The following is a 27,456-nucleotide window of genomic DNA, read 5'->3' as shown; positions in this document are numbered from 1 at the left end:
ACACACAATCACAGCCCCACGTTTGGGCGATGTGCTGTACTCCTGGAGATATCCTGTGCTGCTACTCCTGCACGATAGTTTCGTGGTGGGAGTATGCTGCTTAAACATTGGTAATTATTGCAGGAAACTGGCTACCTGTTCTCCTTGTAAATTACTCCAAGTGATCCCCACTGTTGCATAGCAGAGGGGAACGTGTGGATCAGTGCTTGCAGAAATAGATAGTTTTGAACACCGTATTTTGGTTTCCCTACACAGAGATTTTTGCACATTCACTGTGACAAATATCTGCCTAAACTAAAATGATTACAGTCTGAATATTTCAAAATTGTTTTAGAAAAAGTAGATGTAAAAAACAGTCAAAAGATAGATTTTATAAAGTGCTTTTTTATTATGCATTGTCAACAGTTAAATGATGTGTTGCTGTTTCATGCAAGCTAGAATAATGGTAAGATAGCAAAAACATACTATGCCATAAAAGTGTTAAGGATAAAAAGTGCTAAATCTGAAGAAGATTGTACAGTTTTAAATCTAAAACTGAGAAGCTGGTTTATCTAAAATTATTTTTGAAAAAAAAAAAAAAAAAAAAAAAAAGTAAAATAACCTCTGTTTTACTCCTGTTTTCCTGCATCTTGAATATTGTCCCAATTCTACATGTGATGTTCTTCTTCATGTCATTTCCTACATTTTTACACACCTTACTTTTTGCTGTCATGCAACATAATGCACAGTAAACATCTCAGTGCTCCAAAGGGACATGACAATTTCAGGGAGACAGCAAAATGATATAATTTCCATTATTATTTGCCCACTGGTTGTAGCCCCTATTTTATTATTATTCCATTTCAAACCAAGTATTTCATGATGTTGCTAGGAACATACTTTTCTAATAAAAGCTAACAAGAAAAATATACATCATTTATCATGGAGAAACAGCTTATTTACTTATAGAAATAGCAATACATGAAAAAAAATTGTAGAAATATTTTTCCTTATTCTTCTGCACACCAGGTGCATTACTTCTTAGTTCATTACAAATGATAAAGAACAATGTTGAATTAATGCATGTATCAGCAGGATAGCCATATTTTAAAATATTGCCTGCAGCATAAAGAATTGTAGAAATACAAATCATTTGCATCCTGAACTGAAAAAAACCCATCATATTTTTGCCTCTCCATTGACTGAAAGATAATGTAAGCAAAAATAAAATATGAATAATTGGTGATATATAATACAAATACACATTCATATATAATCTCTGTATATTAAGTTCCTTAAGAAGTGCCATAGAATAACTGGATTACAGAAATGCCTAACCCACTAATTGTAGACATAAATAATATTTTACCACATACTTTGTGAGTGACAATTTTAGCTGGTCATTTGTTTTATTCATAATCATTATAGCATCTATTTCTTTTGATTTGCTCTTCTACAGTGAGATAATCAGACTGGACTTTATCTCCTTGAGATGCTGGAACAGCTATATATCTTGAGCTCAGTAAATCTAAACTTGTGCTTGTGCCATTTGCTGACACTTCCATTATTTCATCTTCTTGACAGATATTGATATCATGTAGTTCCATATCAGAATTCCCATGTTCTTTTGAATATGGACTGGAAGCATTTTTAGTTATGTCTACAGAATCTAACAGACCTAAGTCTAAGAACATGTCATCTTTTTCAGGAAAGGAAGGTGTTTTCACATTATCACATAAAGTAGTATTTAAGCTATTGTCATTTTTTGATTTTTCCCCAATGTTTAGCAACTTGGTATCAAAAGGGAATGCTGTATTAGTGGTTTCCTTTAAAACTAATACGTTGCTGGTACAAGATTTTTGACAAGTGGCATTTGTATTAATTTGAACAAGACTATATGAGGTAACTTTATCTTTGGAGTTTTGTTTCTCAAGTGCAATGTTTACAACATCTCTAGAAGAGCTCTCTTGAAATTCAGGTATACCAATTAGTTCTGCATTTCTTGGTTGATTTTCTAGCTTTTCAAAAGCATATTCAAACATGGTGTGATTTGCATGGCTTAATTTTGTTACTGGATTAGGTATAACTGAGAGAGAGGTTTCCTGTCTACAAATGTTCAAGTGTGAAAAAGTTGTATAATTATTATTATTATTGTTACTCATATTAAACTCTTTATGATTATCTTGTACTGTCTCCTTATCAATGTTAGTAACCTGTAAAGCTTCTACACCATCAGATTCATTAATTTTTTCATCTCGCTCCTTCTCAGCACTCTGCACAACTACATTATGTTCCTTTCCACTATCCTCTGTATTCTCTGATCCTTCTGTTTCATTCATCTTATCTTCCACATTCTCATTTTTTTCATCTATTTCCTTACTGCCTACTTCAGTTATCTTTGCTACATTGAAATTTATAACTTCTTCTCTCTCAGACATAGAACTAAAAGATGACTGTTGATTTTGTTGTGAGTCAACAATGTCATCTTTCTTTTGTTCTTCTTTCTCTCTGAGATCACTATGGGTATTTTCTAGCTGAGGTTCATTTTTGTTGCCCAGAGGTGTATTTGTGTATGTTCTGGACGCTTCTTGTGCAAAACCTTCTGGGGGCCACTTTGGCTTATTCATTTTAACCTCCTCTTCAACAGAAAATGTTTTTTGGGGGAACATAACATGATCTGTAGAAGGAGGCCATGTAATCTTTAATTTGCCTCTTTCTGTAGATCTTTTCAAATTGTCATCCACAGTTTCAGAATGCACATATTGAATATCTGAATGCAAGTCTGGTTCAATTTCTGTATTAAGCTTAGATATGATAGTTGTCTCATTACTTGGATTTACCTCTTCAGCATGAACATTGCCAACTGAGCTTGTTTGGTCTTTGGAACTCCATAATTCTTTGTGTTGCTTGTGTCCAAAACCTTCATCATAATTTCCTTTAGACTTGAAAAGTTGTTTAAAATGGGGTTTACAGTATGATTGTCCATGGAGAGATGCATAATTTCCCAAGCTGTCAAATGGAAGAAAATTTGTTTGATAGCATCTATAGATCTACCAAGAATAAATACACCAAGAATATTCAATTTTAGTTGACCTGATAAGTACTCAAAAATTACAGTATCTATAGATATCTTTATGTATATTTTAGCAAAGAAACAATAACATTTATTTTTAATTTTAATGCATGGGTCTCACCAGAAAAAGGATCTTAAGTATTTGAAACTTTATGTATTGTAAATTCCTATAAAAACTAAAAATTTTGGTAGCAAGAACCTCACTTTTATATCATAATGATAATAATTAAAATATATAAATGGATGATTATTTCCTACAGCTATAGAAACACTTTACAGTAAATGGACTAAACTTAATGAAAGTATAGGCTGCCAAGAGGAATGATCCCTAGCACTTTATGTTTATGCTTTTTTAAAGTTCATGACAGTTGCTAGTGTGTATGACAACCACTGAAGTCCTCTTTATTTTCCTACAGAAGAGGTGGAAAACATGCAGTACCGTCCAAGCTTCTCTACACTTCTCTATTAGCACACCTCAGTCCTTTTCTTGGATGACAGGATTTATTCATATGCATGTTTACTTAGGCTTGGATCCTGCTCCCAATGAAGTAAAGGGAAAAATTCCTATTGACTTTAGAAGTATAGGATCAGATCTATAATCCTTGCCTGGAAGACCTCCCAGGTCTCTTGACTACTGATCCAAAGCTCTATCTGCTGGTTAGCATTGATAGGAACACGGTTGCCAGTTACAGCGGTACTTGCACCTCAGAAGCAGATTTTCTGTGAATGAATTGGTAGTTCCTCCTTACCTTAACTTACTGCCGCAGTGGTGACATCGGAAACATGATTTATGAAAGATTTGCTTGTCGACAACTAGACATTCCATTGGATAAACTTTCTTTTGACAAAGTATGCATGTTTCCTTTTCCTGAAGTTGCAGTTTCTAGAAACAATATTTTATAAAGGTCATATATCGGTCCTCAGCCATGTGTTAGAATTTATTTCTAAAAGATGTCACTTTATCAGTCCATGCACAAAATGAGTGGTTTATATGGAAAGCTGCAATGCTGATTTTTGTCAGTTCATCCCCGAATTGATAAGTAATCTACAAATTTTAGGGATAAACTGTAATTCAACTAATTGTAATACTTTGAAAGCAAAAACCTGTTCATTTTTTCAGGTGAGTAGTTTCATGAATTTTAATAAGACTTCACTTCAGGAAGCCAAGCAGAATTTTGCCCTTTGTATGTAATAAACATTTTTTTCTTAAAGTGAGATGGTATCATAAAAAGGAATGTTAAGTTGGATTGAGTATGTTTATATAGAACCCACCTCTTTGAATCTGCAATGTCATTTAGAGATATATACGCAGAGGGTGAATGTTTGAAACTGTGATTAGAAAGCTTTGCTTAATTATGCCAGAAGCACATCAAGGAACTCCATTACTGCATTAACCTGAAAACTACATGCACATATGTTGCAAATATGATAGGGATATAATTATTTGAGCTTTTTACAGTTTTCATTTTCATGGCTGGTATTTTGTTCAGTTAATTTGCAAGAGAGAATTAGCTACAATACAGATATTAGCTAATTATAACAAATCCCTTCTTTTATGAAGCATAATTGATTGTAAAGGAAACGAGCTATACTCCAAAGTACAAAGCACCAGTAGAAAGTTTATTTCAGGAAGGTGAGGGGCAGGAAGAGAGGAAGATAACAGACAATCTGCTGGGCTTGAGAAAGCTACACTGCTATTCTGTCTTGATTTATGAATTGCTATAACATGCATGAAATCCATGTTAACAGGCAAATACAAATAATACAGCATTAGAGTGGGCTAAATTCTCTGCTGATGTAAATGGTGCTGCTACATTATCATCCGAGTTCTGCACCCATTTACACCAGCAGAGAATGTGGCCCGCTCTAATGTTATATTATTTGTATTTGCCTGCTAGTACTGATTTTATAGCAATTCATAAATCAAGACAGAACAGCAGTGTAGACTATACAACTGTGCCTATATCTCCTAGAGCTGTGCAAAACATCCAAGGAGAAATTAAAAATCTTCAAAATTTGCTTAGAAATTACCTGAATGCAAAATTTTCCCCATAAGTGAATAGACTAATCAAAGTTGATTGTGAAGTTCTCTTTGTACTCATGCCCCTGAAAATTTCAAGGCACTCTTTGTAGTACAGTCTGGATTTAGTTTCCTGTTGTTAGCCTGAGGGGAAGGCAGATGGTTGAACTCACACAGTATTTTGACAGGTTCCCTGACTGTCTGAGGGATGTACACACGTGGAGCTGGGGTGTGCAATTCCCAGCTCAGGAGACATTCCCATGCTAGCTCTGAGCTAGCAGGTTAAAAATAGAGCTTAGCCATGACAGCATGAGTGGTGGGAGGGGCTATCTGCCCCAAGTATGTATTGGTCCAAGATGCTAGGTATGTACTTAGAGTGGCTCGCCCCTCTCACCACTCACACTGCTGTAGCTATACTCTGTTTTCAGCACACTAGCTTGATCAGAGCTAGCCTGGGTATGCCTCCTCGAGCTGGGAATCACACCAAGTGTAGATATACCCTATGCCTTAGAAATATATACCTAAGCTAGAGACAGTGAGTGTACTAAGGCTATGTCTTCATTGTGCAGTTAACCCAGGAGGCAGGTATCCTGTCTGAGCACCGTGGTTAGCCTAGCATGGGTGTGAGCAACTACACTGCAATATAATATAATTAACTTAAAGCAGCTCCAAATTTGGGTCAGCGGTTTTTCTGTGTGGGTGGTAGAGAAGGTTGGGCTAAAATACAAGTAAGACCCAAATTAACTGTGCAGTGAAGACATTTTTGATTCATTTTCCCAGGCCTGGATGGAGCACTGAAGCCATGGGGAGCCAGGCCTCTGTGGGAGAAGAAAGTGTCTCACAGTGGCAGGGCCCTTAGAGAGGAGAGGAAGGGGATATTTCCCTCAGAACAATGGACAGTAGTGTGAAAGTGACATTTTGCATTTTTGTATATTTCAATGCAAGATAAAATTTCAGAGTATGAATTCGCCCAACATAAAATGGCAAAAGTTTTCACATTAAATTTTGTAAACAACTTCTTTACTTTTGCACACATTTAATTAAAACCTACCCTAAACAAAACTCATTTTGTTCAAATTCAAGTTTTGTGATTTAGCAAACTTAGAGCAGATGCATATAAAACATGCAGATTGTTATACCATTATTGCTATGTTGGAGTGCATGCAAACACAGCAGTCACTTAACTATTTATCTCAGTTAAAAGCACAATGCCAGCTATTTGCCGCTGTAAGAAATGAAATGCGTTCTATACGTATTTTTGTTCCAATACTAATTCAAATGCAATATTTACCTTGGCAAGAAAGTCCTCAAAACTCAACATATAAGTATTTGTTAGTCACACACTCAGCACATCACTTAAAGCGTTTGGAAAGGGAAAATGATTAAAGATTGCTGAGAGAAAGAGAGAGAGAGCAAAAGTGAGGAAAAGTTTGTTAGTTTTATGTTACTTTGTTCTTTGATTATCAACACACTTTTCATTAATTGCACAATATACTGAGGTTGAATCATTTTTTTTTAACAGTTGTTAAGGTTTCTTCACACTTTGCATGCTTATTTACCACTGATAAATGCTGATTCCTGGTGGAAGCTACTTCTCACTTCAGCTTCAGAAGTATCTGAGACCGTGTAGCCAAGACTATTAAATACTCTTTCACTTTCCTGCCACGTCTTCTGAAAATTCCTTAGTAGTTCTTCTGGTGAATCAGTAGCAGAAATATCCAAAATGTGTCCTGAGATTACATCTTCATATGTTGGAGGTGCATGCTTGAAGCCAAATCCTGACTGCCTACCATCAGCACTTTGTGATGTTGATTCAGTGACCGTGTTGGCAAATCTATCCAGACCAGAAGCGTGGCCGGTATGATACTTTGCTTCCAAGCAAACCAGGGGTTCAAATGAGTGCTCTTTATCTTCACATTGCTTTTGTTTATAAGATATACCTTCCTTTGGGTCTCTTGGCTGCCTATAAGGAGAGTTTCTAAAGGTATCTTTTCGCTTTTGATTCTCCAGAGATGTCAGTACAAATTCATCCTTGCTAAATGTGTGTCTGTCTTGTTTTATTTTGCTATTCATTCCACCCCTTTCAAAAACTCTTTTCTTTGATTTCACATCAAATCCTGGATTGTCCTCTGATTTCCCTAATAACATATCCATTTCATCTACACTCTCATAGTCTACTCTTTCAACTACTGTGACTGGTTCCTTTTTTGTATGTCTTATTTGCTCAGATGCTTCAAACCTACAAGTAAGCCCTGACTGGTCAATCTTAGGGACCTTAAAACTTACTGCATGTGGCTTTAAGCATTCTGGAATGTTTACTGGATCTTGGTGCGCGTCGTTGTTTTTCTCTGCTTTTCTATTTTCTTCACGTGTTTCTTTTATGTCCTTTACTGTACCAGCAGTTACCTGAGATTCATTTATAGTTGCTGAGGATGAAGGCTCCATCATAGCATGTGTTTCAATTTTAATTTGTCTACGAAGAGTTGCAGGAGATTTAACAATCTCTGATCTTTTTTCTACAACTGGAACTGATGTTACTGACCAGTGCTGTGTTACTCCTTGAGATAGCTTTGCTGTGGTGCCTTTCAATTTGGCCAGTTGTTCAGAACGGCTCCTTGGAGGAGAGGGGGAAGAGGCTGGCCTTCGAATTGTAGATGTTGGTGTTGCAGATCTGCGTGGTGGGGGAGGAATAGGAGTACTTTTTCTTTGGATGGCAGATGAATAGAGTGCTTCCTTCAGAGGAGATTCTGTCCGTTTAGATTCAATTGTTATATAAGTAGGTGATGGCGATCGCATTCTTAATGCTGGAGAAGAAGTTCTGAATTCTGTTTGTTTGATTTCACTGGATTGCTGTATAATTTCACGGTGCACTGATTTTTCCTTTATAACCTCTTTCGTTTGGTGTGAATCTCTTCTGTTGGAGCCAGTGCTGATTTTTGATATTTTCTGTGACAAGCCTCCAGAACTAACAGAGTCATTTCTGGATTTTACTGTTTTTGTGGACATCATAGCTGTCTGGATCGTGTCTTCACATGAGGCTAGTATTTTGACTGCTTGATCTTTAATATCTGATAGCTCTTCTTTCATCCTTTCTAAATTATTTTCTGTTGCAATATGAACTATATTTTTCTTTCTTTCTTGGTCTATAAGCCATACTGGGATATTATTTAAAAATGTCTGAAATGCTTTCATACCATTTTTATTTGGCTCAGCTTCAAACTGTTTCACTCTAGACAAAACTTGCTGCAGTTCCTCCCGTTTCCTTAAGAATTCTAATATATCGACTGCAAATTTTTCATCGTTCAGCTGTGATCCTTTTGATGGAGGAGAAAATAAAGGTTTGTTCTGTGTAATCTCTTGTTTTGGATCTGTTTTCTTCGGATGTACTTGTTTTAGTTGTATGCCCTTGTCTTTGGCACATTTGCTTTCTTGCAATCTATTATATTGCTGGGATAACTTTTTATTTTGAACTTTATTTTCAGAAACACACACATTCTTTTGCTCAACAATTTGAGTCTGAGAGTCATGACGTGTATCAATTACCTTTTGCCTGACTACTTTCTCTGTTGATTTATTCTTAAACTGACCTTGTTTTTCTGGAATTGTTACTTTTTCTTCTTTTGGACAAACTAATACCTGGCCCTGACTTACTACTTTAGCCACTGAGACTTTCTCATGCTTGAATTCTCCTTTTTCTGTTTCTTTCTCATTAACTAATTTTTGTTTCACTTGACTGGCATCTTTTTGGCTTACTTCTTGCATATTCTCTATGTGTTCTAAAGGTGTTTTTTCTCTCAGCACCTTTCCATCAACATGCTTCTGGTAATATTCTTTTGCAACACTTTGTTTTTTCCTAGCGTTAGTACTTATGTCTTCTCCCTGTTTTTCCTGATTTTGTTGTTTGACAACATTTTGAACATTAGTTCCCTTTTGTTTTTTGTGTGTCTCAGAATCTTTGTGTGTTTCATGTAAGCTTTGATCTACAATTGGAAGCTTGATAGTTTTAACTTTGAAATGAGGGGAGATAATTTTATTTTTGGACACGTGCAACTGCTCCACATTCTTCAGCTGCTCTGCCTTATGCAAAGTATGTTCTTGATGGATTTGTTCCATTTGACAAGATAAATTATGTTTTGTAAGATCCTTTGAACCTTGCAGTACTTTTTTTCTAATGTGATCTTCTGCTGAGCTTTCTAAAATGTTTTGAAGCTGCTCAGTAGCTGATGATACTACTAATGATGCAGACAGTTGTTTACCTCGAGATCCTGTTGCTTGTAAACTGACTTGAAAGTCAGAATCAGAGGGTGTTGTTTTTTGTGGAGTTACAGAGGGAACTGAACCTTGTAAAGGAGTTTGATCCTGCTTGCTTGATTTTTTAAATGGTACACAATTTTCTGACTCTGTTTGAACTGGACTTCCCCGAGTCTCGCTGTTTGTTCTGACAGTCTCATGACAAAAACTTTTGACTTGCACTTTCTCCATCTCCTCCCTTTGCTGTCTGTATTTTTCTTCAGCAATCATTAAAGGGGTTTTAAATTTTCTGACATAAGGTTTAGGTTTTATTTGTGTTGGCTCTGCTGGAAGGGAAGGAGATCTTTTAAGAGGAAAGTCCACTCTTTTCTTGGCCAGTGGTGTCTCTTGCAGAGCTTTGGGTGGAGGATTAATCACTTCTGAAACAGATGATGGCCTTTTTATCCCTTCTGTTTTTGTATGAGTTGTCTCCTGTTTCTTTTCATGGCTAACCACATTCACAAGAGCTGTGGAATTTTTGCTTTCTCCCGCTGCTGTGGTAATATCCATTTCTCTGTGTGTCTGAAGTACAGTTGGTTCAATTTTTGGAGGCGTTTTAGACTTGTTAATGTCTAGCCCCTTAGAAGGTTCCATTTTGAGGAATTTCTTTGAAGATGGAACTCCAGCTGGTTTACCTGATAATGTTTTAGCCCTGGCATTAAATTGCAGTGGCTCAGGCACAGACTGTTCTGGATATTTTGGAAAATGTTCTTTCTTTTGCTTTGGCTGAGAAGTTGGAAAAATCACCAGGGGAGGTGGTGGGGGTGGTAGAGGGAGAGCAGGCAGAAACTCACTTTCAGATTTGTCATCTATTGGTGGTGGGGGAGGAGGAAAATGATCAAACTCAGCTTTGGTCTTGTGGATAGGTGATGGAGGTGAAGGAAACGTATGTCTATCAGATGGCATCATTAATGGAGGTGGGGGAGGCGGCAGAGGAAATTCAATTTCAGATGATGCTACTGATGGTGGTGGAGGAGGAGGAGGGGGTGATGGTGGTGGAGTAGATGAGGAATCTATTTCTGGCTTATCTTTCCCCACAGCATTCTTTGCTGGATTTAGAGTATTTTTCACTGCAAATTGGAAGTCTGACTTAGCAGGTTCCACTTTAGTCTTTCCTATAAACTGTCCTACAGATTTCTTATTTTGCTGATGAACATCTCTCTTTTGCTTCCTTTCAGTTTCTTTAAATTTATTGAGTGCTTCCTGTGTGACTTTTACTTCTTGTTTGTTGTTTATATTCTGTTCTGCTGTCATGGAAACTACAGCTTGCCCCAGCTGAACGTTTATTTCATTCTCTGCAAAAACCTCTCTAGAATGCTGAGCTTGTTTTGTTTCTTGCTTTATCACTTGCTTTTGAAAATGGCCAGTCGCCTTAGAAATCCCACTAGCCGGCATTTTAATTGGTTGTCGTGTAGTTCTGGATTTGGAGCTATCAACATCAGTTGACATTTTTGCCTTTTGTCTGGTCTCCGTCTGACAGCTTAGGTTGGAATATTCATTGTCTTTATGCTCATGAAGTAGATTCTGTTTCTTTTCAGCTATTTTTTCTATGGACTGCACACTGCTGGTGGTGCTATCCTTTTTCAGAGCTCTACATGTCTCTGATTTCTCTGTTCTCACATCTCTCTTAACTTTACCACGGAAAGAAGACTGGCTGGTCACATGTTTTGCTTCTTTTTTTACATTGCCCTGGACTCTGCTTTTATCCATTGATTCATCCACTTTTTTGATGACCATATGTTGAGAATTAGATAAGTTCTTTATATGTTTTTTATCTACATCAAGAGACTCAGTGCTCTGTTCTTGTTCTAAATGGATCTTTTTGGTACCTTGTCCACCTTCTTTGAGGAAAGTCTCATTTTCAGCATGTTTCTCCTCATGATGTTCATGGACAGATTTAACATTCTTCTGCAGATTATGTGACCTGTTACTTTGGAGCGGGGCTATATGCTGTGTCTGGATGGTGCTTTTTATATCTCCATGACCACTTACTTCATGTTGTACCATTTTCTTTTCCGCAGAGGCTTCTAGGATGTTTTGTCCAGCAGTCTGAATATCTCCTCTGATTACATCTTCTGTATCTACATTCTTGAAAGACTGCTGAGCTTCTTTTAAAGATCTTAATGTTGATTCAAGGTCACCTCGAACAACCTCTTCTTTCAGAACTTCAATTTTTGTAGTTATTTCTTTTTCAAGGGAATCAATGGCCTGCTTAATATCACCAGGTATGACATCAGGCTTCTCTGTTTCTTTCAGTTGATGGGCTGATTCTTTAAGAGACTTCAGTATTGTGAGAATGTCGGCTTTTATAATTTCTTCCTTTTCTATAACTGTTCTCTGATTTATGGCCTGACTGAGGGAATTTAAAGTTGCTTTCAAATCACCTTTTATAATATCTTGTTTATTTACATTACAAGATGTATTTTTTGGCTCTGTCATAAAAATTTTAACTGCATTAGCCACATCTCCAGGGATGATGTCAGTTTCGTTAACTGTACGTTGAATCTGAAACTTCTGTTTCTTTAGTAACAGCTTTGTGCCTTCTACATCACCACCAATTATTTCCTCCTCCTCCTCCTCCTCCTGTTTCCTTGTTGTAATTGTTTCAGTTGACCCTGTCTGGAGTAGTTTCAGATAATCCAAAGCTCCGGATTCTATGCATGTTGTGAAAAACTGAACGTTTCCTCTCTCTGAATCATCTATTTTAGCTCTTTGGGATATTTCATTATTCACTGTGGAAGACAGAAGGTTGTGAATAGTATGTTTCACATCACCACCTATCACTTCATCACGCTGGATTTTATTGTCAGCCCTTTTGTGAAGGAGAGAATAGAGTGTCATGTTAATATCACCTCTCTCATTTTCCTGAATTAAAATTCCTCGTTTTACAGAACTATCCTGACTAAACAGGTTTTTTATAGCTTGCTGTATATCACCTCTCACTATCTCTTCTTTTTCAACACGAACATCTGTTGATCTGTTCAATAATTGAGCTTTGGTCAAATCGACATTGCCCTTTTCGTCTTCATTTACCATAATTTCTCTTTTGGTAATGCTTCTTCTGGACAACAGGTTCATCATTATGTTTTCTAGATCCCCTCTAATAATCTCTTCCTTTTGTATTTCAGGAGTCTCTTGATTCATTAGTTTATATTTTGCCATTCTGACATCTCCAATTTCATCTGCCTCAAGGATAATTCCATGATACTCAATGACTTTGTGAGAGTAAAGTTCTTTTAAAGTTTCTTTGATACTTTTCCCTATAATTTCTTGCTTTTCAACCTTATTTTCATTAAATTCAGGGAAAGGTGTCGTTTCAAAAAGCCATGTTGTTGTCCTTACATCTGACTGAGGAATTTCTTCCCTGGTTATTTTTATTTCACTTTCATCAGTTTCCTTAATGGAATCTAAAGGCTGGTTTTCAAAAAGCCACACAGCATGCTGAACATCACCTTCTTGCACATCTTCCTTCGTGACTGTCTTGATATCTTTATACTCTGACCCCTCTCCTCTAATCTCATCTAGAGTGTGTGTTTCAAATAACCAAGTGGAAGTTTTAACATTGCCCCATTGGATTTCACTGACACTTACTGTTCTTACATACATGCCTTTATTGAATCCTTCAGACTCAAATAATTGTTTGTTGGCCTTTACATCACCACCCTGGACACTGTCAATAGTTGGCACAATTAATTTTTCATCATCTGAAATTCTGTCCAGTGGTCGTGTTTCAAATCTGTATCTGACAGAGCTCACATCTCCTTTCTGAATATCTTCCTGGGTGACAGCTCTAATAACATACACATTATCTGATTCATTAATAGATCCTAAAGGTTTTGTTTCAAACAGCCACCTAGTCCCACGTACATCTCCATGAATCACTTCTTCCTTCTTAACTGTTGTCACTTCATGATAATACCCTTCTTTGTCTTGAATTGCATAAAGTGGCTGGGTTTCAAACAGCATTCTGTAGTTTTTCACATCTCCCTTTGTTATTTCTTCACTAACAGTTTTCTTGGTGGTGGTATCTGCAGTTCCATCTTTAATCTGGTCTAAAGAAAATGTCTCAAATATAAAGCAGCCTTTTCTTACATTCCCACCATGTATATCTTTAACAGTTCTGACTAATGTAGCACCTTCTTGGTTTTCTTTTATTGCATCAATAGAATGGTTTTCAAAAAGCCATCGGCAATGTAGAACATTTCCTTTCTGTATATCTTCACTTTGCACAGTTTTAATTTTTTCCAAAACTTCCTCTGAACTAAAATGTATGGAATCTAGTGACTGGTTTTCAAATTTATATTTCATGGTGGAAACATCCCCAGGCTGGATATCAATTTCCACTACTCGTCTGAATTCCTTTTCTTCTTCTCCTTGTATATTTTCTAGATTTTCTGTCTCAAAAAGGAAACATGCTGTGCGGACATCACTTCCTTGAATATCCTCCTGATTCACAGTGTGTAATTTCACTCTTGTTTCCGATTCATCTTTTATTGCATCAAGCGGCTGGGTTTCAAAGAGCCAAGTACAGGTTTTGACATCTCCTTTATGTACTTCTTCACTGTCAGTCACTATCTCAACCTTGTCATACAGTGATTCCATTGGCTGAGTTTCAAACAGCCATCTACACATTTTCACATCTCCTTTAATAATGTCTGTAGTCTGTTCTGTTTTACTTTCTTCACTTTCCATATTGCTAAAATATTTAATAGAGTCAAGAGGCTGAGTTTCAAACAACCATTTAGCTGTTTTCACGTCACCTGATTCTACTTCTTGTGAAGATATTCCTTTGATAATCTGGATTTTTTTAATGCTCTCATCAAATTGGTCAACAGGCCTTGTTTCAAACAGCCATCTGCAGCTTCTTACATCACCTCTTAAAACTTCTTCTTGTCGAATTGTTTTAACTTCATGATATTTCCCAAGACTATCTTGAATTGCATATAATGGAGTTGTTTCAAAAAGAGCTTTATTCAACTCTACAGTTCCTCTCTTTATTTCTTCCACATGGATTTTATGTGATTCATCATATTTACTTAAATTGCTTGATTCAAATATATGTTTGCAGCTACTCACATCTCCTCTGTCAATTTCTTCAAGTTTCACTGTTGTTATAAATTCCTTTCTTTCTTCTCTAATCTGTTCAAGAGGTTTAGTCTCAAAAATCCATTTTTGATGTCTCACATCACCTTTTTCTTCCTCTGTGGCAACCACCTTTTGAAGCTTACCAACATCTGGGCTATCCTTTAAAGCATCCATTGGTAGTGTTTCAAATAAATGTTTAGTAGTGCTTACATCACCTCCTATTATTTCTTCAGGTGGCAGATGAGTTGTGTCATCATTATCTTTTAGGGTATCAAGAGGTTGAGTCTCAAAAATCCAGCATTTTCTACAGACATCAGCCCCTAGAATAGCTTCCTTCTCAGTGACAGGTACTTCTGAGTCCTCCTTGATAGTATCCAAAGGTTGTGTTTCAAACACCCACTTTGCCTTGCGCACACCACCTTTGATGCTTTCCTCCATAGAGATTCCACGAACAACATTAATTTCCAAAGAATCTTTGTTAATCATATCTAGGGGCCGCGTTTCAAACATCCAACGTGCTGTTCTAACATCTCCTTTTTCAATGTCTTCTCGGTGAACAGTTTTAATCTCCAATATTTGACCTAAGCTGTCTTTAATAACATACATTGGTTGAGTTTCAAAATGCTTTATGCTTCTCTTCACATCTCCTTTAATCTCTTTAAGCTCAGATTTGAGTTGCAGCAAGTTAACTTCATCCACTGAATATAGCTGCCCAAGTTTATCCAGATGCTGGGTTTCAAACATGTACCTCACAGTTTTGACATCACCTCCGGTAATTTCTTTAATGAAAGTTTCATCTTGTTCATTGTCATGATGAATTTTATTCATTGAATCTAATGGTTGGGTTTCAAACATCCACGTGGCTGTGCGGACATCTCCTCTAGCTAAATCTGGAATTTTGTCTGTATTTTCTGCAGAGTTTGAAGAATGTGTACCCAGTGCATCGATAGGTTGTGTTTCAAACATCCAGGTAGTATATTTTACGTCTCCACCTGCAATGATTTCTTGATCTGCAATGCTTTTAATGTTGCTCAGTTCAGGAGATTCATCTTTGATTGAATCCAAAGGCTGGTTCTCAAAGACCCATCTCATAGACTGAACCTCTCCTTTTAGGATTTCATCCCATTCTAGGTATTCTCTCTCAGGGCTTATACACTTCTGAGAGCTATTACCAGTGTTTTCAAAGACATATCTAGTTTGCTGTACATCTCCTGACACAGAGCTGCCTATTTCAACCTTACTAGATACAACATCAGAAACTTCATTAAAATATTCTTTTTCTAAATTCTTTCTTAATTCTGGGTGAATATGTTTGTATAAACGTTTTAATTCATATAAATTTCTTTGCTTTGAATATAAATCTTTGGGGATTGTGGGCTTTGCTGGAGAGGTGGATGGTTCAGGGGACTGGGAAAACTCTTTCATTTCTGATGGCGCTTGTAGTATGTTTGGTGGTGGAGGAGGGGAAAACTCTTCTGTGCTTCCATATTTAGGGGAGTTGGTGTAAGCTGTAACAGCAGCAGCAGTTCCATATTCTGTTTTTCGTGTCCCAAGAGTTTCATGTACTCTACTTTCTGAAGCAGTGGCAGCAGAAGAGAAGCTCACTGCAGAAGGCCATACAATTTCTTGGAACTCATTTTCAATCTTTAGGGGACAAAATTAGTATTTTTAAGAAATCATTTCTAAGTTCACAGCTTTTATTCATTCTATTCAAAGGGCTTAGTCCTGCAAGATGCTGAGAAATGGGATTGCAATGGGAGCTGAAGGGGCCCAGCACCTCCAGGAGTTGCTCAGAGCCTTGTAGAATTGAGCCTAAAGGGAACATGCTGTTTTAACACAGCCTGCATAAGGAAGGTAATGTACTTCTTTCAAAGAGGTGCACAGTGATTTTGCAGCTTTGCTTTCTCTGCTGCAACCAATGCACATTGTATCATTTATCAGCAGATTATATTTGTTTCATTCATTGATGAAATTGATATTCTCTGCATTTACCTCTGATGAACCAATGTGTCTACCAAAAATTTTGAAGAAAAATAATAATTTTTTTTACATGAGTCAAAGGAGAGAGAGAGAAGATTGCATGCAGCAGAGGAAGACAATGGAAAAACAAAGATTTCTTGCAAAAGCTTTACTTTATCATATAATATAAATATATTTGCTAGATTTACTTAATATAATTTTCATTACATCTTACTTAACGTGTAAACAGTTTCCAAACCCACCCATGCTCCCACCATTTCCGCAATGTTATATTTATTTTAAAAATCAACTAAAGGATCAAAATATGACTATGCTGAGATTTGAGCAATTGCACAAAGGGCAATGTTTCAACATTCTGGCTAACCTGAACACTGCTAGTCTGCATATACCGAAATCCCACTTATTAAAAGCACAGACCTTAGTATGCTTTGCAGGTGTCGCAGACTCCCTGTCTGAGAGAAGAGCCTTTTCCTGGGCTGTCTTTTCAAAGTGCTGTTTTAAAAACTGTGTTGAAATCTTTGGGATCTCTTCAGTCATAGTTTCATTGACTACTGCAATAAGAGAAGAAGAACAAAAGGGTTTTTCTAAGCCTAGTATTTTATTATAATTGTCTAACCGTGAGTTATTTTAAAAAAAGAGTTATTAAACTAAACCAATTGCACTCAACCTTGCAGAACTGTAGAATCACTCAGATGAAGACACCATAGAATAATTGCAGAGTAACATATCACATATTGTTTTGCAATGTGTAACTTGTGTTAATGTCAGGACTAGAGCTGGTTGAATACTGAAAAATCAGCTTTCATGAACATTCATATTGTGCAGAGCTGTTATTTCAACCATAATTTTACCCATTATTATTCACTATTTACAAAAATTTGCATAAATGGGTTTTTGTTTTAACAAATGTTAGGAGAATGGATTTTCTACATGGCCCCAAGTCAGTAGATCTTTTAACATGTGCTTAAAGTCCACCTCATTTACAAAGCGCTTCAGCAGGTACTTAAATTAGCATGTGCTCCTTAAATCCCATCAAAGTCAATGGGTGTGTTTTGCTGAATAGAAATGGAATACTGGGCCCATATTCACCTGTGAACAATGGTATTTTTGTGCGAACAAGTGTATATGCTGTTTGTCATTTCTTAGTCTTTATTCTCCTGCTTAAAATCTTCCTGATTTTCTTACCTGTTTCATCAATATGTTGAGTGAAATTAGAAGCCTTGCTTGTCTGATGGGTAGATTGTTCAACATGAGAAACCTGTGGACAAAATTTTTATTTTAATATAGGATTTAGTGTAATATGTCTAAGTTTTCTATTTGCATGCAGACACACAGAACAAATGCTTTATGAAGGTAAAGTCTGAATGAAAACCCAACTAATTAACACATTGAAGCAACACTTATAAAACACCTATTTTTAAATGATTGCCTACCACAAAATCAGGGAAGTTTCCACTAGCACATCAAGATCTTGTTATACTAAGTGGTAACAGAGTTAAAAAGCAAAGCAAATATGTAGTCTCCATATCACATCTCTGTACAGTGGCCTGGTGACATAATTATTAATTGATACACTTAACCTCTTCTGTTTGAAAGGCTTCCAACTGAGTTCCTTTGGAGGTCACTTCATTCTGTTCAGCTTCTCTGCTGCTGCTTGATACCGTGAGCTGACTACTACGTGTCACCTCCTAAAGACAAATAAAAGTAATTACACATTAACAGTTTAATGATAAATTGAAAAACTTAGTGTTTGCCTATGAATGGCTTTTCACTAATGTTATCACTTAAACAGCATGGTTTGAAAAATATATTTTTTAGCAGGTTATCATTATTAATGCAGTTCGTCTGGATAAGAACTATAAACAACCAAAGACAGGCCTTGTTATATAATAGAACATATGTTGTAATTTCATTACTGCAGTCTGAGTTTGAGCTGCAGGTACTGAAGTTCCATGGATAAGCATAAGGTGCAAAGTGACGAGCAGAAGAGCATGGGAAGCTGAACCTGCTTTAATGAAGGTGACTCTACACAGCTGCTCAGTTACTCCTTATTAGTAGGAATCAGGCCAAAGACACTTTACAGTAAATTCTATAATTTTTTTGCATAAGAGATAGTGTACAAAGATGTGTGCACATGTAAATGCATTTGCACGTTTGTATGTGCACAAATGGAGGGTGTATAGGAACTTTCAGACTCATACTGCCTTCTGTCTTAACAGAAGATCCAATGTAATATATGTGCTGCTTTTATATTTGAAAAGAAAGGCAATTGTGTTCTAATAGACTGAGCAAAGGGCTGAAAGTTTTGAGATATAGTTTTATATCTGTGTAAACTAAATTAATGTCTATGATGCCTATCATGGTGACAGTTACATTCAGTTTCATCCCAGATTCTGCCACTGACTTGCTTTCTGACCTAGTGCAAGTCACTTAACTTCTCTTTGCCTCATTTACCCATCTGGTAAACATTATTCTTTCCATTTTACAATCTTCATAAAGTGCTTTGAGACGTCCTGATGAAAAGCATTTTATAAGTACAAACTATTATTATTTATATCCATTTGCACAAGTTTTTCGAATATTTTGCGATCTATGCTTGACAAATCAACTCACCTATTTGTCTATATCGATTAGGAAACTGCTTCGTAAAAGAGGGACTCGCCCATTAGTTTCTGCTGAATCTAAGCTCCCAATTTAAAGGGAAAAAAAGGTATCTAGTCCTTCTTCAGAGGAAACTCCCAAATGCCCAGTGAGAATACAAATCGAGACCGTGTTGTGTAACTGAGGCTGCAGATATGCAATCTGAAGAATAGAGAGCTATTGACTTCCTAAATCTCCAACCTTTGCACCTGCTTTCAGCCAAATAAGCCATGAGTGTAACAATTCCCTCCCCCGCCCCATGCACTCAGTCACTTTATGGCAATAGAGTCATTCCATGGCTATTACTCCTGCCTCGGGACCAAGGCACCTCCATGGAGCTGGCACCTACACGAGGGCATGTCGGGGGAATCTATGTAGTGGAAAATCCACTGATTGGCCCCCAAATCCCTGCTGCACAGTGGGCTGCCAGAAAACTTAGGCTCCATGGCAGAAAGGCTTCATGGATCCTCATTGTAGGCTTTATGACCTCCATCCACCAGGCAGTAACATTCTCTGATTAGGCTAAAAGAGGAATTAAAATATTGGTACAGGTAGAATAAATCTTCTGGCTAGTGACCCACTGGATGATTTAGTTGGTCACTAATCACATTTATCTTAGTCACTGCCATGCTTGCATTGTAAAAGTGCATGTAGGGTTTGGGTTGGGCAAGATGGGGACGTGATTGACATTACAGACAGAAGTGGGGCGGCTCCCCCACTCCAGTGGAAAAAGGGTTAAAGTCAGCCCTGGGAGAAGGTTGTGGCTGAGAGCTGCTAAGCTGGGCTGCTTGGGGAAGCTGCCACAGCTGGGCCACGCCCCAACCAGGCCACAGCTGGCCTGTATAAAAAGGCTGTGAGCCAGAGGCCCAAGAGAAGTCTCTCTCTCCAGGCTGGGAGAGAGCAGGGTCTGGCTGCCTGCAGAAAGGGTACTGGGAGTAAAGCAGGGCTGGGGAGAACCAGAGGAGCAGGGGAGCTCCAGGCTGGCAACTCCCCAGGCTGCAGGGCCTGGTTCAAGGCCCACAGAGGTACTGGGAGGCAAAGGAAGGCAGCAGGTCCGAACCCCCTTGCCTCAGTCTGGGCTACTGCCAGTCATCACTAAGCCCCTGCTCCCTGGGGCAGACTGCAGTGTAAAAGCCACTCATAGAATCATAGAATATCAGGGTTGGAAGGGACCTCAGGAGGTCATCTAGTCCAACCCCCTGCTCAAAGCAGTACCAATTCCCAACTAAATCATCCCAGCCAGGGCTTTGTCAAGCCGGGCCTTAAAAACCTCCAAGGAAGGAGACTCCACCACCTCCCTAGGTAATGCATTCCAGTGCTTCACCACCCTCCTAGTGAAATAGTGTTTCCTAATATCCAACCTAGACCTCCCCCACTGCAACTTGAGACCATTGCTCCTTGTTCTGTCATCTGCCACCACTGAGAACAGCCGAGCTCCATCCTCTTTGGAACCCCCCTTCAGGTAGTTGAAAGCAGCTATCAAATCCCCCCTCATTCTTCTCTTCTGGAGACTAAACAATCCCAGTTCCCTCAGCCTCTCCTCATAAGTCATGTGCTCCAGACCCCTAATCATTTTTGTTGCCCTCCGCTGGACTCTTTCCAATTTTTCCACATCCTTCTTGTAGTGTGGGGCCCAAAACTGGACACAGTACTCCAGATGAGGCCTCACCAATGTCGAATAAAGGGGAACAATCACGTTCCTCGATCTGCTGGCAATGCCCCTACTTATACAGCCCAAAATGCCGTTAGCCTTCTTGGCAACAAGAGCACACTGTTGACTCATATCCAGCTTCTCGTCCACTGTGACCCCTAGGTCCTTTTCTGCAGAACTGCTACCTAGCCATTCGGTCCCTAGTCTGTAGTAGTGCATGGAATTCTTCCGTCCTAAGTGCAGGACTCTGCACTTGTCCTTGTTGAACCTCATCAGGTTTTTTTTGGCCCAATCCTCTAATTTGTCTAGATCCCTCTGTATCCAATCCCTACCCTCTAGTGTATCTACCACGCCTCCCAGTTTAGTGTCATCTGCAAACTTGCTGAGAATGCAGTCCACACCATCCTCCAGATCATTAATAAAAATATTAAACAAAACCGGCCCCAGGACCGACCCTTGGGGCACTCCGCTTGAAACCGGCTGCCAACTAGACATGGAGCCATTGATCACTACCCGTTGAGCCCGACGATCTAGCCAGCTTTCTATCCACCTTACAGTCCATTCATCCAGCCCATACTTCTTTAACTTGTCGGCAAGAATACTGTGGGAGACCGTATCAAAAGCTTTGCTAAAGTCAAGGAATAACACATCCACTGCTTTCCCCTCATCCACAGAGCCAGTTATCTCATCATAGAAGGCAACTAGGTTAGTCAGGCACGACTTCCCCTTGGTGAATCCATGCTGACTGTTCCTGATCACTTTCCTCTCCTCTAAGTGTTTCATAATTGATTCCTTGAGGACCTGCTCCATGATTTTTCCAGGGACTGAGGTGAGGCTGACAGTCATCATACAGCAGTTTTGAGAGTTAGCTCCCCAGAAAGCCAAAAAGGCTTCAGCGTTAGCTCCCCACAAAGCTGAAGGGAGGCAACTTGCAAAGATTTAGGGATCGATCCTACCGTCCACTCAAATAGTTATATTTTACATATATGTATGTATTCACACTTAGACATGGGTGTTTTAGATCTGTAAGTCAAGATCTCATTATTGAAAAAACTCATCATAAGATGCAAAATATGTTGATGTTTGTCATTATATGTTGTTTGAATTGTATAAAGGTATTAAAAAGGAATATAATTAAGCTTAATGTAGTCAGAAACCAAACCTAATCACAGAATCATTGCTGCAACTTTTATATCTGTTTATGAAGTAGCTACTATGTTGCTAAAAGTCACAATGGCATAAAATAATAGTCATAGCTATCTAAAGCTATAATTAACAGTACCTTAGTCAGCCTAAACATTAAGGACCAAATTTTGACCCTGTACTTACATGGCTATGGGTGGTGGAAGAGGAGGAGGGGCCTTCCTACCTTTATATGGCTTGCTTAAAAGCTGGTTGAAATTCCACTTGGGGAAGCATATGGGCTGCTACAGAGATGCTGCTCCTCAGAACAATCAGTCAAAAGGAGCAGGGAACAGATAGACCCCTGGTTCCACTCACCCCTCTGTATTGGCCACCAATATGTTGCCAGGGAGAGTATAATTCACCCCTTAAGGGGCTGTGCTCCACACACAAACACACTGGGAAGCATTCTACAGAATGCCATTCAGTGCTCCCCACTGTCCCCAGTGCACAGCTGCAGCTAAATCTAGTCCTAATATTAACACTGTCCCATTAGCCTGATTAGAGTTATGCCTGCAAAGAGAAGATGACTTCTTTGTCTGTCTTTCTGTGATGTACATTATTAAAATAATATTTTATTCACAGTGGCTAATCAGGGGTGGGCAAACTACGGCCCGCGGGCTGGATTCGGCCCGTCAGGGCTTTGGATCCGGCCCGCAGGATTGCCCCCCGTGGTGCCGTGGGCCCCGCTCTGCTCTCAAAAGAGGCTGGCACCATGTCCCTGTGGCCTCCGGGCGGGGAGGCAGAGGGCTCGGTGCGTTGCCCTTGCCTCCAGGCCCCGCCTCCCGCAGCTCCCATTGGCTGGGAACAGGGAACCGCAGCCAATGGGAGCTTCGGGGGAGGTACCTGGAGGCGCGGCAAGGGCCGCGCACGCGGAGCCCTCCGCCCCCTACAGGGGCTGCAGCGCTTCCTGGAGCGGGGCCGGGGACAGGGCAGGCAGGCAGGGAGCCTGCCCTGGCCCTGGTGCGTGCCACTGCCACCCCGGAGCCCCTTTAGATAAGCGGCGCCAGGCTGGACCCCAAACCCCTTCTGCCCCCCGCCCCCTAACTCCCTGCCCTAAGCCCCCTGCCTGCACCTCGCACCCCTCCTGCACCCCAACTCCCTGCCCTGAGCCCCCCTGTGCACCCCTACCCCCTACCCTGAGCCCCCTCGTACACCCCACACCCCTCCTGCATCCCAACCCCCTGCCCTGAGCCCCCTCATACTCCCTGCACCCCTCCTCTGCCCCAATCTCTTGCCCTGAGCCCCTTCCTGCACACCACACCCCCTCCCACACCCCGCATTCTCTCCCACACCCCAACCCCCTGCCCTGGCCCTGCATACAATTTCCCCACCCAGATGTGGCCCTCGGACCAAAAAGTTTGCCCACCCCTGGGCTAAATACTTCCTAATTTCAAGGATGCAATAATTTGAATTGCATAGCACAGGATCAATAGTCTGTGTATGTAAACAATTCATGACTGTGGGATGTTCACAACTCATTTTGACTTTGGGAACTCACACCTGGTGAATGGTGTGAAGGTTTGTGATTCTTTATGCATGAATGTGCTATGTGCACTTAACTTCCAAAATTCAAATTTCAGCCAGGCCTACACTGCTGATCAGGGGTAAAACTTGTGGCATGAGTAAAATTAGAGTAGATGAGAAAATGGTTATCTTTTTCTTTGCCTTATAGGGTACAATAATATTGTCTAAAATATATAACTGATATGACATCTAAGAACACTCAAAGAAGCTGAAAAGCACTAGAGATCAATAATATGCATTGAAAGCAGCTGGTAGAGAAAGTCATAGAACGTTAATGACATTATGATACCAAATTCATCCAATATTGAGACAAAGGAATAACACAAGTAACTGTGATTCACCCATACACATCTCCACAAGAATATTAGAACTCTTTAAGGATTTGTGAAATGGGGCACTACAGCAAGAGGAAGAATGCTGTGGCCAAGATGCTGAAAGTTTTACAAAGATGGCGGGTGCCCGTCAGAGCATGTATAATTCTATCAGGAGAGAACAGTTGCAGGTATCCATCTGTGCAGGGATACAGAAGACAACAGTAGAGAAAAATGTCAGTATTTTTTGAGCTAGGTGTGAAGACACCTTCTACTATGATGATTTTCCCTGTGATCTGGGGCCCTCTTTAACACACTGCCAACTAGACAATGGTTAGTCATGTGGCAAGTTGGGACAGCTGTTCATTATGCACAATGTGCACTTCACTGTTACTTCATCCTCTTATTCTCCTCCACCCTTCTCTTTTGTTGGTTCCTTCCACCTGTTAAATCTTATCATTATCATAGACTGTGGGCTGTATGGGGCAGGTACTGTGTTATTTAAGTGTATGTAAAACATCTACCACAATGCGACCTAGATCAGAATCTCTAGAGACTCTTGTTGTATAAATATTAAAAATTGTTTAAAAATTAAAATAATCTTTAGAAAGGAGGAAGCAAACATGGGCATAAGTCTGTATATATTTGCATTAGGGGACTGAATTTTTATTCAGGCGTTCAGATGCTATTACTGAATAGAACTGTAATTGCTACACTAGTTTTATATGTTAGTGGCGAATGCATCAATTTTAGGGCCCCTGGGCTGCAATAACTTACACAGAATCCTGTTGTAAAATGTTCCAAGATTTGTTTTTCAGTAATTGCCTGTATTGTACACTTTGGACCTAGGTTTGCCTTTTCCTTTTATCTGACATTTTTTGGAGTTTCCCATCTCTGTGTTGTGGCAGAAAAGGAAAGAGGATTACTTTATAGAGTAAAATTATTTGTATGGAGAAACAGAAAATCTGTCAAAAGAAAATAGGACTAGATAGCTTGATGATCCAAACTAGGAAATATAGCCTTTCACCAATTCCTATTTGAATCATGTTGGTATTTATCTTAATTTGTATGTTGTGTCCACCACTCAGTCTCTGTTCAGGTACCTAAATCAGCATTTTATACATATCTTATTAAAATAAAAACGTATTCCAGGATACAGCTCTGTACAAATCTATTGCCCCGTACAGGTAAAAGCATAAGTAAATTCATGAGACTTAAGATTTAGTTACCTAAATTTGTAACCATATGATGACTGCTCAGTAGCCTATTTGGAATGAGTCTCAATCTGATATGATCTTTCAGTTTATCTTTCTTTATAACACATCCAGTGCACCTTTCACAGTATTTATCTAAGTGCCAAATACAGAAGATTTACACAGAGATTTCCTAGTGGACTCCACAGTATATTCTTCTCTTCACAGCTCCCAGGTTTGGTAGTTTTGCTTATATTGTTAGTCTGTCTGTGCAATTTTGGATTCATCTATACTTTGAGATCTGTATCCAAATTGAAAAAATTTGTCCCAGGTTTGATTCAGTGATCTTGAGTAAGCTTTCTGCTACTAAAGTATATAATCACGTTTTCCATGAAAGTGCAGTTCCATTAAGAATAAATAGGATTTTATGGTCTTGCACTAATTATTTAATCTAAATTTAAAGACTATTCCACATAGTCTGAGTGATTTTATTTCCTGTGAATTTGACTATTTCTGCTGATTATCTGAGAGAGAATCCTCATCAGGGTATAAAGGGCAAAAATGCTAAGGCTGATATGCTAAGAAATGCCACCTTTATCAAAGATAAAAGGGAGCCATCTGAGTGGCTTGGTAGAGAACTAGATTTAAAAACTACTCAACCTTAGGCCAGGCAAAACCAGACTTACCATAGAAACATCATTGTTCAACTCTGGAGGAGAGAACCGATCACATTACAGTAACTCCTCACTTAAAGTCGTCCCGGTTAACGTTGTATCGTTGCTGATCAATTAGGGAACATGCTCGTTTGAAGTTGCGCAATGCTCCCTTATAACGTTGTTTGGCAGCTGCCTGCTTTGACTACTGCTTGCAGAAAGAGCAGCCCGTTGGAGCTAGCTGGGGGGGAGGGGCTTGGAACCTGGGTGGACTGACAGCCCCCCTATCAGCTCCCCTAAATTCCCTGTATGGCAGTCGCCCAGCAGGCTATCAATTGTCGGGCAGTTCAGCTGTCCCTCCCCCCACTGCCATGTGTTGCTCCTGCCCTCTACCTTGGAGCTGCTCCCGGGAGCCTCCTGCTTGCTGTGCCAGGGGGAGGGGCAAGGAGTGCTAATGTCAGGGTGTCCCCCTCCCTTCCCGCTCCTTTACCCCACCCACAGAGCGGGGGTAGGAGGGACACGACAAGGCTCAGGACGGAGGGAGCTTACTAGCAGCAACTGCTGTCTCTACTTGCTGATCTACTTAAAACGGCAGTGTACTTAGAGTGGGGTCAGCGTACTTAAAGGGGCAATGAACGTCTCTCTCTCTCACACACAAAATGTGTGTCGCTGTCTCTCTCTACCATGCTGTCTCCCCTCCCTCCATTCATGCTGCCTTGTAGAGTGTGAAGCTACATTAACAACAATGTGTTAACCCTTGAGGGCTCAGCCGAGTACTAGTTCATCATTTAGCAGTAAGGCATTCCCTGGGAAATATCCCTCCCTCTTCCACCCTCTGACTTCACCACCTCAACCAAGCTTCACAATCATCATTGCTGTGTACAGTATTAAATTGTTTAAAACTTATACTGTGTATATATGTGTGTGTATATATATAATATAGTCTTTTATCTGGTGAAAAAAATTTCCATGGAACCTAACCCCCACATTTACATTAATTTTTACGGGGAAATTGGATTCACTTAGCATCGTTTCGCTTAAAGTAGCATTTTTCAGGAACATAACTACATCGTTAAGCGAGGAGTTACTATATTTCTTGGCATAGCCTACCTCATTGCCCCTTGCAGATAAATGGCAGCAAAAGATAGCCCTTGTCAGCCTAAAAATGGGGGCAAGAGGTGACCTTAAGTGACATGAGTAAAACAGCTGCAGAGGGAAAAGGCTGAGTGAAACACCGAATACACAAAAAATGAAGCCTCACTTTTCATATATATTTTTCTAATTTGGATCTAAATCCTCCCTGGCTCCTTATGCAGTGAAGTCAATGAATAAGTTGGGCAGATTTTTGCCCTATTCAATGGTAATATAGAGCTCCTATATTGTATAGTGCTTTTGATCTGTAGATCTGACAGCACTTCACAAAAGAAGGAAAGTATCATTAGCCCCATATTAAAGATAAGGAACCTGGCATAGCAAGATTGAGTGATTTACTCAGGGTGACACAGCAAGTCAGTGGTAGAGCTGGGAATAAAACCCAAGTCTCCTGACTCCCAATCCAATGCTCAATCTTACTGGACCACACTCCCTCTCTCCTTTTGGAGTAAAGGGTGCTTGGCATTTCTAAAACCCATACTAGTTTTATTTATGTGCCTAACTCTAGGCACTCAAGTTTGAAAATGTTACCCTAAAGTTTTGTCTTAGCTCTAAACCATTTCTCTATTCAGTCCATAAAACTTGAACTAGATTATCTGGTTTCTCCCTTTTCCCAAAAAGGATCTCATTGTCCTGAGGATCATCTAGGTTCCATAGGGTCCCTAGCTCACCTCCCTTAGGCCCTCTGATTCTCAATGCCCTGTTGGTACCAAGCTCCCT

The 27,456-nt window shown here is 39.4% G+C and overlaps 1 protein-coding gene across 1 annotated transcript in view; it reads right to left on the bottom strand.

The window, feature by feature from the left end:
• Positions 1 to 3,840: 3,840 nt before the first annotated feature.
• XIRP2 (xin actin binding repeat containing 2) overlaps positions 3,841 to 27,456 on the bottom strand; it is a 144,475-nt gene continuing 120,859 nt past the window's right edge. Inside the window, exons 5-9 of the mRNA XM_065413471.1 lie at positions 18,008 to 18,115; positions 17,613 to 17,685; positions 16,845 to 16,978; positions 6,632 to 16,091; positions 3,841 to 3,935 (exon numbers count right to left, since the gene is read on the bottom strand). Of these exons, the coding sequence (XP_065269543.1) occupies positions 3,841 to 3,935; positions 6,632 to 16,091; positions 16,845 to 16,978; positions 17,613 to 17,685; positions 18,008 to 18,115 (9,870 nt within the window). The remainder of the gene's footprint in view (positions 3,936 to 6,631; positions 16,092 to 16,844; positions 16,979 to 17,612; positions 17,686 to 18,007; positions 18,116 to 27,456) is intronic.

This window comes from Emys orbicularis, chromosome 11, assembly GCF_028017835.1.
Source record: "Emys orbicularis isolate rEmyOrb1 chromosome 11, rEmyOrb1.hap1, whole genome shotgun sequence".
Classification (NCBI taxonomy): domain Eukaryota; kingdom Metazoa; phylum Chordata; order Testudines; family Emydidae; genus Emys; species Emys orbicularis.
This window is presented reverse-complemented; position numbering and strand designations above follow the sequence as displayed.